This window comes from Danio rerio, chromosome 25, assembly GCF_049306965.1.
Source record: "Danio rerio strain Tuebingen ecotype United States chromosome 25, GRCz12tu, whole genome shotgun sequence".
Classification (NCBI taxonomy): Eukaryota; Metazoa; Chordata; class Actinopteri; order Cypriniformes; family Danionidae; genus Danio; species Danio rerio.
This window is the reverse complement of record NC_133200.1, coordinates 21,072,244-21,084,287: the sequence shown is the minus strand read 5'-3', so window position 1 is coordinate 21,084,287 and position 12,044 is coordinate 21,072,244. Positions and strand designations below refer to the sequence as shown.

The window sequence follows — 12,044 nt, the reverse complement described above, 5'->3', positions numbered from 1 at the left end:
GGGGCTTTTCCTCAATATTAAGTAGCTTACACACACAGTTCAGTCTCGCATCCTCTCCCTGTAATTTCGGACTTTGCAAGTTTGATATGGAAAACAGACCCTTGAGGAAATCTTCAAAGGGAACAGTGTGCTGTATAACCTTATTCACATTATCCTGGCTACGTTGTTTCACTTTTTCAACAATAAAATGAAAACATGATTTAAGGAGCTGCTAGAGTAACTATTGTTTATATTAATAATCTGCATCGTTTTTTTTTTAAATTACCATGTTAGTTAAAGCTTTGGTAATGATGGCTGTGGCTTTGTCATTTGTATTACTGTATAATTGTTAATATGTCTGAATAGTTTAATTAATATTTATTGTATTTATAGTATGAATTTAATTTAAATGAAAATGAGAACTATAATATAAGATATAATAAAATACATTAATATAAAAAAATTGGTTAAATATATAAAAGTTAATTAATCAAAAGAATGCAAGAAAACAAAAACACTAAAATATTCGTTAAAAGTCTTGCTCTTTTTAAAAAAAAAATCTGAAAAGTAATTAAAAATGTCAAAATAAAAGAACTTAATTGTACAGCACTGTAAAATAACATTAAATAGTTACGTAAATAAGTGTCAACAAGGTAGATCATCTTGACCAACTTTAGCTCCTATTTGGTTTTTACAATAAGATTTCATCAGACTGAACCTGAATATGAAAACATGTAAAGCTTTTGAGCTGTAAAGATTTTGTGTGTGTGTGCAGTTGTTGTGTGTGGTTTATGAGGACATGGCTTACAGTATATCCTTGTAGTTCAAAACACTTACAAATCATACTTTAGAAGAGATTATTTGACATTCAATATTTGCCACAAGTTTTCTATGGGGTTGGTTAAGGCCATTTAATAAGCAGTTTAACAGTATAAATACATTAAGCCTGTCAAGAGTCCTCAGAAACCATACATTCAAGTATGTGTGTGTGTGTGGATTTTACCCTGTTGAAATCAGTATCATGTGTGGCGGTGAGCTCGAATCCCTGCTGCAGACTCTCGTGCTCCAGCACACTGGCCAGCAGATGGTAGGCCGTCCTCACATCATTCCCAAAAAGACGATATGTGTGTCCTGTGGCCGACTGAAGCAGACTTGCAAGACTTCTGGATCTCTCTCCATCCATTCGAGAAGCGTTTGCATACAGATCCTCACTCTAAAACACAAGAGAAAGACGAAACACTTGTCACGGGATGCTTGAAAATATCTTGACTAGTATTCCAGCTAGTATTTAATAAAGCAAAACAGAAGAGCCACAGACCGCTTTCTTGAGCTTTGAGAAGCTGAGCGACGTGCAGTTGAAGAGCTCTGATGGAAACCAGCCTTTATCATCACTGCAGTGACGGATAGCTGTGCCTGTTAAATCACATTCAACAATGGACTACTGAAATGCCATTAAGGATACCAATTATGTATATATTAAAAATATTATAAAATGATGAAAATATTTGTATGATGAGTATGGGATTATATGTTATTTTTACATATTTGGAAAAACGAAATTAAATAAATTTACATTTGATACAATGAAATTTAAATAACACAAATAGAATTTGTATATGTGCAAATATTGCAGCTGTTAGACAACATCATGTACTTTTTTAGGTTTTTTAGTCGAGAATGTAGTTGTTTAGATAGCAAATATGCAGTTTATTTATAAGGATAGTGCGTATTTTAAAATGTTTATAATTTCTGAGGGACAGAGCATCAGCGTCCATTAGATTGCCATACTGAGCATACCAAAGACGGTTGACGCTGTCTATTCGCAAGATGGCAACATGACTGCATTATAAGCCATTAGAAGATTAGAGCCATCTTTGGTCTGAAGAGTAGCCAGCATGTTAGCTCTCTGCAACTCTCACATGGTCGCCCACTGAAGCTAAACAGGGCTGCGCTTGGTCAGTACCTGGATGGGAGACCACATGGGAAAGCTGGGTTGCTGCCAGAAGTGGTGTTAGTGAGGCCAGCAGGGGGCGTTCAATCTGTTATGAATTTGAATGGCAGAAGAAAGTAGTTCCTAATACAAAAGCATTTTTATACTTTCCGTGTTTAACTTTCTTTTTGGCCTCGTGCCAACGCATGCCTCCCACCAGTGCTGATATACAGCCATATCGCACTGTTACTCGTGTGATATTGCTCATATAAATACATACGTCCAGTTCAAGGACCATTTACATTGAAGTTGATCTTTAGCCGCACCGGTGTTTTGTAACATCTAGTTTTTATGAGTTGGGTTGTTATAGGCCAACGCTCAACCCCCAACTGGAGGTTCAGGACATACACACATACCCTATGGACAATTTAGCTTTCTTAATTTACCTATAGCGTATATCTTTGGACTGTGGAGGAAACCGGAGCACCCGGAGGAAACCCACACACGTGTGTTTTTTAAAAAAAATCAAATATATACAAATTTAAACATTCAAGAGTAATGAAACTAGTTCTACTGTTTTACATAAATAATAATTTAAAAATAATAAAAAAAAGAAAACATTTTAAAAATGGATGATAAAAAAGACAAAACTTTAACTAAAATGAGAATAGAAATTGTTGGGAAATATATAATTTTGACAAAATATTGATAAAATGATAATAATCTTAATTGGGCAATAGATACATTTTTGTTTAGTAAAATATAATCTCAAATTCAGTCAAGTGTGTGCATACTATTGATTGATTTAGTGAATTTGTAATTTAGTCAAAGAGTTTTATCAACCATCAGACTCACCACTGGATCCTTTGGGGCAATTTGTAGCTGCAGGTCCACCAAACATGGTCCGGGGCCACCAGATCCCCTCTTCAAAGGCTTTAGGACAGCCATCATATACCACTAGACAAACAAATGAAGTGAGAGTAAGAAAGTGAAATCTGTCAGATCTGTTATGTAGTGGCTCCAATGAGGCCTTTTTTTATTTTATCTTTAGGAAACCCTTTTGTATCCTTGAGATTATAACATATTTGTGTGTGTTGACTATTAATTATGACAATGCTAGCACCTGCTATAATTGTGGGGAAAACTGGATAATTTTGAGCTTTTGTCAGCTAATTAAATTTTCCGGCCTTAAAATCATCATTGAAGCAGGACCATAATCGGTGATGCAGCAATATCTGCCTGTCCAGTGATGACACGTCGGTTTCTTATGATTATTCATAGACTGAGTTTTCATATTCTATAAGAAGATGCTGCTTCTTGACTATTCGTGACTGCACATGCTTTCCAAAGAAATGGACAGTCACAGACCTGTCAAGCTGTGAGACAGCTCATGGCACACAGTATTTAGGTGGTTGTAAAGGGTTGTAAGTGTTTGATTCGATGATCCACGGTGTTGCATGACTTTCTCCATGATGATGTCAGACACACCGATGCCGCCAACCAACAAGTGCAGCAATCATTTTTTTTGTGAGAATTTTATGAGAAATGGAGAATGGCGGACTTTGTCTTTTATCAGTTAAGTTTGTTACCATTCAGACATTGACTATATCCATGCTGCTGTGTTTGCCCATTTTTAAAATCCTCCAGATTACCGAAATAGATAGGGAAAGAGACCTGCTGTACAGCTATCCACTGTGACTGTCTGCATTCAGACCCGGGGATTCAGGATCAGAAAAGTTATCTTCATTTATAGTAATTTTTTGTCTTGAGCTGGTGAGCCCACCTGTTTTTCCTCTGCTTTGCCAGCCATGCCCAATACTCCCTTCTGCTCACAACACTCCATACCCATCATAGAGCATTTTTTGAAAAAAAAATCTGAGGTAGACTTGAACCGAAAGAGGGGGGTTTCAAGACCTATTCAGGAGTTGCAAAAATAGTGTTTTTGTCTGCAGAATGTTGACTTAAAGACACATTTCATGCAAAAGGAGGGAAAATACAGGGAAATGGATGCTTCTAGCAGGTCAAACAGGTTTGTAACAAGTGATGGGTTGAGTAAATGATTGCAGAGATGTCCGTTTTGAGTGAAGTGTTTCTTTAACAGATACATACCCACACATCCAGTGACTGTGACCTCAGCAAATGGGTTGTCGCAACGGTTACACTGGCGGCCCACAACACCTGTCTTACAGGAGCACTGTCCCGTCACAGGGTCACACACCCGTGAATGAGAGCCCAAGTGGAAACAGTCACACGGGTAGCAGGTGTCTCCTCCGAGTGGACGAAAGTAGTTGTCCTGAAAAAGTTACATTATGTTTACATTTACTCATTTAGTAGACACTTTTTATTTGCCAGAATGTATACAGTATGTGTAGTGTTTACATATATATGAATTACTGTTTTACTGTATTTTAATAAAACAAATACAGATATGGTATGAGACTTTATATAAAGCATAAATTCCTTTTAAACGCAAATTCCTGTTTGGTAATGAAATTCTTCTAAAGGCAAAATTTTATATCAGAATATAAAAACTACATAACTGATCAAATATAATCAATAAAAGATCATTAATAATGATTAGACCTGTTTTTAAATATAATAGATTTCACAATTACAGAAAATTTGATTTTTCTAATAATGAATTTATTCTGCTTTTGCCATGATGACAGTACATAATATTCTACTAGTTATTTTTCAAGATGCTAGAATACAGTTTAAAGTTAAATTTAAAGGCTTATCTAAGTTAATTAGGTTAACTAGGCAAGTTTGGTTAATTAGGCAAGACACTGGACAACAGTGATTTGTTCTATAGCCAAACATAAACAGTTATTTCATAAGGGGATTAATAATAATCTTAGATTTTAAAAATATTTCAGTTAAACTAAAAGAAATTAGACTTTCTACAGAAGAAAATAATTATATAATAGTGAATACTATGGTTTTTAAAAATATATATATTTTATAAAATATCATAGGAGAACTAATAACTAAATATAATTGTGTATAAATTATTGTAATAAGGACATTTTAAGCAACACCTTAGTTTACAGTTTTTTACAATGGCTATGACACTTTTTTCAATACATTTAACAAGTTTGCTAAACTCTTAACACAGTAACACACCTAAAATACACAATTGGCAAAACAGTTAATTTTATGCTCAAAATCACACATTGTAAACTAAACCTCTAAACTACTTTTCAAAATACAATAATAAACGAACACACTACACCATGTCTAACAAAACACTGCAATCATGTTTCAAAATGAAATTATTGTTCAAAACACAAACACATGTTCTCTTCCAACATAAACATTCAGTCAGTCAGAACACACTGACAATAAAAACACTACCATCAGCTGACATTACAGAAACTGCATTAGTTTATGTGTCAGCTCTGCCCTTATATTTGAAGTCTCGTTACAGTTTTGTTTCGTTGGGTTAAGTAAATGCATGCATTTTCTTTCGTTTACGGCAAAAATTCTATACAAAACAAAGAAAAAAATTGCTTTATAAAATTTACAGTTTATGTAAAAAAAAATACAGACACAGAATTTCTGCAGCACAGACTTTTTTTGCAGAAGGACATCACTGCAAACAGGAAAAGCACCACAATTATAATAAAATAACAAAGTAATCTTCTATACTGCCCGGTCTTTTACCACATGTTCTCATCCACATTATACTTGATATCTTCTGTGGCCCGGCACGGTAACTATGGCCCTTTGGCCTATTATGTTTTTCCTATGGCGACATCCCCAGCCTTGTCAACATTGAAAATTTCATGTGGTACTTGATTGGCCTCTAACTTCATGACTCTCTGAAAGTAATTAGACACAGTGTATGCAAATGCTGTACTGTATATGTACTGTACTGTATGTACTAATGAACTCCAGGTTTAAAGAGTAGTTTACTGCAAAACACACTGTGTATAATACAGTAATGACTGTATTGCATAATCTTACATGGACGTATTGGTGACAGAGTTCTTTGATGTTCCTTCCAAAAACCTCAAGAGTCCTCTATTAGAACATATGATCATGTGATTGGAAAAACCAAAACAAGACATCAGTGTGCTTTCTAGATGGGAATCAGCTGTCATATATATATATATATATATATATATATATATATATATATATATATATATATATATATATATATATATATATATATATATATATATATATATATATATATATGTGAGACTCATATTGCAGTTTTATATATATATATATATATATATATATATATATATATATATATATATATATATATATATATATATATATATATATATTTTTTTTTTTTTTTCAGTTGCCAATGAGAAACAGCATATTGCGGTTATATAATTAAATAAAGAAATATATATATATATATATATATATATATATATATATATATATATATATATATATATATATATATATATATATATATATATATATATATATATATATATATATATATATATATATATATATATATATACATACATTTATTTATTTATTTATGTAACCGCAATATGCTGTTTCTCATTGGCAATTGAATAAAATACAGGGAATATATTTGTGTTTCAATTCACAATTAGAACAGCTGTTCACTTTGACTTTATCCTATATAATTTCTGTTTAGAACATGGTGTTATCTGTTCTGACATACTGTGTTAAAGCATTTGTAAATTTGACTGTAAAATTACATTGTTTTGTTCTTGGTTGTGTTTGTGTGTAAAAGAAGTTAAAGCATTTTAAATTTGTGTTAACTGGATGCATTTTGTGTCAAAACAACAAGAAATGTGTTAATTGTATAGCCCACGAAGACGGAGCTTGTGCTAATTGTGTTAAGAGTTTAGGAAACTTGTTAAATGTATTGATAAAAGTGTCATAGCAATTGTAAAAAACTGTAAGTAACAATTCACAGCACTTACTACTGGCTTATTACCTGCCTGTTATTAAGATATTAACACTTTTATTAGCACTCATAAAGTTTATTAGTTTATTAGCACTTATAAAGTACAGCCCCAATCCAACCCAATTTCACTTTCTACCTGAAAAACTATAAATATGCAGCTAATTAGTAGTTTATTAAGCTAAAAGTCTTAGTTAATGGTTTTGTAATACCACGGTTTGTACATTAAAATAAAGTGTGTAGATTAGTATTATATTTTATCATTTTCGTAAACTGATTATAAAAACATGTCTGTACAGTTTCTGTTCTAGACACTGATGAAACAAAATGCATAAAATGACATAAATAGTAGCATCCTTTCAGACCCTTGTATATTAATTTTTAAGACAACACATTGTCAAGATTTCAACAGAAAAGTTAAGAAATCTTTAACTGTTTTCCTCAAACCATACATAGCACACTCATAAAATGACTTTTGCTGCTTGTTCATACAATGTATTTAAATTGAGTTCAAACAACACAATTCTTACGTGTTTTTTTTTTTTTGACAACTTTATTAGTTTTATGCTCGATTCACTCAAAATTGTAAACACTAAGAATTGAACTCAACCCAAATTGATTGTGTGGAACCCAGCATTTTTTTTCAGCATTTTTCAAACTACTTATTTAAGATTAGTTAAAAAAAAAAAAAATTCTCAAAGGTTTTTTGGGACAATTTAATTGTTTAATTTTCAATCCACTTAAAAATGATTAATTTAAATGATTTGTGTTGGGACAACATGAAGGAATTGTGTGGAACCCAGCATTTTTACAGTTCTAAATCCACAGAAACTGATCATTTTCAAGCATTCTCTTTATCCTTTTCTATAGTTTTTTGTTTTGTGTAGCATGTGATCACTTGTTGCTTACCTTGCAGCTACACTCTCCTGTGGTTTTATTACAGTCCCGTTTGAAGCCTTTGCTGAGGTCGCAGTTGCAAGGCCCACATGTCGGGTTTCCCCACCAGCCATGAGCACAAGGCTGATCTCCTCTGTGCGCGTCAAAAAAGAAAAAGACTGTTTAAACTTCACAGAATGAAAGCCAGGAGTGCTAATACAGAAGACTGGGGCTAATTGGAAGTTGGAAAACAGAGGGATTTGCTTTGAAATTTGACGTGAAATTGCACTGTAAAATCAAAGCAGTGGTTTCATACTGCGAGGCAAACTTGACATGATGTATTGTGAAAGCAATCCATCATTGTAGACTTACTTCCTTTATGATCATTTAACAGAGAGTCTTTTTATGGTAATGGAAGGAAACAGAAAATTCTATCATCTTTAACACATTGATGCTATTGTTCTTAATGTAGCTGCTTTTAATTTGGAAGCTGGTTTCCGTCATTGAGACTTAAATTTTTTAGATTTTTTTTTTGTAATACTGGGTTTATATGTCATAGACTTTAATTTTTTTATAGTATTACTGCGTTCACTGTACAATATTCTTTCTTTATGCAATCTTAAAAATCTTAGTGACTTTACAAAGCAATAATCAAGTATTCAATGCATTCAATATACAAATATTCCTTTAAGAACTGTAGTTTTGTAATGAAAATCATGTTGTAGTCACACAATCATGTTAGAAATATATTTTAATTCATTATTTTAAAACAATTCAACAATTTAAATAATTTTCAGAATTCAAAAACTTTTAGGGCCCTATCATACATTCGGTGCAATGTGGCGCAAGGCGCAGCGCAATAGTCTTTTACTACTTTAAGCTTGGCGCAAAGTCATTTTGAGGCATTGCGCCACGCTGTTTAAATAGCAAATGCATTTGCGCTCAAATGTGCGCCCATAGGCGTTCTGGTCTAAAAAAGCAGGCGTTTTTTGGCGCGTTGCTATTTTGAGAAACTGTAAATAGTCTGATCTTTAGACCAAAACAAAGTCGGTCTATTGTCTGGCGCAAAGTGCGCCAGGCTAACACACTACACACAAGATGTAGAGCAATACGCAAATATCTTTACATATGAAAAAGATATAATATATTAAGGATATATATATATATATATATATATATATATATATATATATATATATATATATATATATATGATATAAATATAAATTATTAAAATATTACAAAACATATTAATTTCTAGCCTACAGTAATTTAAAAACCACTGCCTTCATACTTTCTTCATCTCGGGAGGCTTTTTCAGTTCATTCAAGTTACTTTTGTAAAATGTTATTATTATTAGCAGTATTATTTATTATATCCATATTTATATTTGTTTCGTTAAAAACAAGCTCAGATTTGTCCACCTGTCAGGTTTTAGACCATATGGGGCATAGCAAGTGTATTTGGAAATAACTCAGTATTTTGACCAAACTTTGTTATTATTAATCATTTATTCGTTTGCTAGAAAATAGAACTGAATTTAGAAATAGTTTTGAACCAAATCTTTTTGCTTAACAAACGAAATTAATTATTTATAGACTAATTGATGTCTGTGCGTAAAGGTTTCCCTATCCAAGAGCGAAAGTGAAAGTGATCCATTATCTCTCATTCTCACGCAGTAGATGCTCTGTTTAACAGTTTTCTGTTAAAAAACTGTTAACTGTTTGCTTGTGAAATGCTCATTTTTTCCACTTAGACTTACTTTGCGTCCTGTAAATAGTGAATGCGCTCTTGGTGCGACGCAGCTGGGTCTTAAAGGGAATGGGCATGGACCATCAAAATAGAGCCCTTAAACTATAATCATTTTTTGTTACTTGCAACAAACTAATTGTCCTCTTTTAAAAAAATCTTTTAACTTTTTGATTGAAAACTATTTAAAAAAAGTTTATTTATTTTGTTTAAAATAACTGGTATATTAAACTGGTATTTTCCAGTATATTAAAACTAATATAAAAGTCAATAGAAACTACACAGACATATTAAAAGACAAAATCACACACAATATATTCTGTGGTAGAGATTAATTTCTCCTTATAGAATTTACAGTTAAACCTTACAGTTTATTTGTTCATTCATTTTCCTTTGGCTTAGTCCATTTATTTATCACAGGTCGCCACAGTGGAATGAACCACCAATTATTCTGGCATATGTTTTAAGGCAGCAGATGCCCTTCCAGCCATAACCCAGTACTGGGATACACCCATTTACACACACACATTTATACCCAACCCAGGTTCATTTTAAAAACGTACCGAAATATACATTTCTGGAGAGCACCAACATTTTTGTAGTTTTTGTTTTAGCGAATCCACCAGAGGCCACTGTGTACACTATTTGAGATGTCAAATTTCTCTCGAAAGTGCCATTCAAGCCTGCTGTAAATCTACCACTGTCGACTGACTGACCGATCAACTGACCCACCCTCCTCCTTCACTAAACCCAACTAATAGTGTTTTGAAAAGCACCCATTGACACGCCCTCTTCCCTAAACCCAACCGACCGAAGTAAAGCCCTCGCCTGATTTTTAACAGCAATTTCAGATTTTGACCTTGTTATTTTCTTGTTTATTTTATTTTTTAGCTTTTGTTTTTGTCTTGCTTTCTGGAGCCGTTCTTCAATGGAGGTAAGTGGTCAGCTGGTAAGCACGAAAAGGAAAGGTGTCATACCACCCTGTAGCGTTCCTTTTAATACAACCATACGTACTTCTGGCTACAAAACTTGAGCTCTCCAGAAATATATATAGGGCTACGATTTCAGATTGAGCATACGTTGTTCATACCACATCTCTTTGGACTGTGGGGGAAACCAGAGCACAAGGGGACACCCATGCGAACACGAAGAGAACATGCAAACTCCACACAGAAATGCCAACTGACCAAGCTGGGACTTGAACCATCAACCTTCTTGATGTGAGGTGACAATGCTAAACACTGAGCCACCATGCCACCCCTTACAGTTTGAGAATGTGTATAATGTGCAGTAGTGTTAAAACACTTTGGGAATTACATATAAGATAAAAAAACAGGGGTCATCTTGTGGAAAATATACTGTATAAAATGTCAATTAAAAAGATTATGATTAAAGAAATACCTGATGGTTCTGCTTGAGAACAGTTTATCTTTATTAGTTGAAAGTATGACAAATACTGGATTATCCCAGCAGTCTAAGCTTAAGTCAACTTGCTGCATTATGAATAAAAGTGTTACAGTGTGGATGCCAAAGATGTGGAATTACCAGAATTAAAGAAAACAGCACAATTAAAGGATCATCGTAACAATGGCATCACAATCACTGGCAGCATCTGCTATCACAGATTTTGCTACTCACTAAACCTTGGCAGTTCATGAAACAGACCATCAGACAATCAAGCTTTTGTCTGCAGCGCGTTTCAGCACGCAACTAAAAGTGCAGCGATTTTCTTAATCCTTACCATATCTAAACATTAAAGGGATGGTTCGCTCAAAAATTAATGTTCTGCAATTATTTGCAAATCTGTGTGTCTTCTTTCTTCTCCAGAACAAACAAAAATATGAATGTCCCAGTGTTCTTTTTCCATGGAGTTAAGTTAGTGAAGTACAATTAGGTTTTGAACCAAACCCCATTTAAACAGTTCAAATAGTTTACAATATTTTTAAGTGTCATGGAAAAATAATAATTCAAAACTACATGACAAGTTGAGAAAATTAGATTTTTGATTTTCGTGTGTCTTCAAATAACAACATACACACCTTCTTTTAGTACAAGGGGATTTTTCGAGCTTACATGGGAAAAAGTCTGTTTACATCTGATTGCTTGGACAAGTGCAAAAGTGCATTTATGTCTGACAAACAATTGAAAGGTTTTATAATGAATTTAAGGATGGATGGATGATCGGCTGAAAAGATGAATGAATGAATAATAAAAAAACAAACAAATAAATAAACAAATAAATACATATATGTATGGACATACATATGAATGGATAGATTGATAAATAAATGATAAATTAATGGATGGATGGATGGATGGATGGATGGATAAAATAATTAATGGGTGAATGAATGGATGGGCAGATGAATGAATGAATGAATGAATGAATGAATAAATGAATGAATGAATGAATGAATGAATGAATGAATTGATAGATTGACGAACAGATGAATGACTAGATGGGTGCATGACTGGAAGGATGGGTGGATGGAAAAATGAATGAATGTATGAATGGACCAATGAATTAATGAATGGATGAATGAATAAATGGGCAGATAAATGAAGTGATGGATGAAATCATGGATGGATAAATGACTAGAT

At 33.1% G+C, this 12,044-nt stretch overlaps 1 protein-coding gene across 1 annotated transcript in view; it reads right to left on the bottom strand.

Moving 5' to 3' along the window:
• The window catches only part of celsr1b (cadherin EGF LAG seven-pass G-type receptor 1b), a 113,632-nt gene that overhangs the window by 34,948 nt on the left and 66,640 nt on the right, over positions 1 to 12,044 (bottom strand). The window contains exons 14-18 of the mRNA XM_001920737.6: positions 7,728 to 7,848; positions 4,019 to 4,202; positions 2,765 to 2,866; positions 1,298 to 1,392; positions 983 to 1,192 (exon numbers count right to left, since the gene is read on the bottom strand). Coding sequence (XP_001920772.2) covers positions 983 to 1,192; positions 1,298 to 1,392; positions 2,765 to 2,866; positions 4,019 to 4,202; positions 7,728 to 7,848 — 712 coding nt within the window. The remainder of the gene's footprint in view (positions 1 to 982; positions 1,193 to 1,297; positions 1,393 to 2,764; positions 2,867 to 4,018; positions 4,203 to 7,727; positions 7,849 to 12,044) is intronic.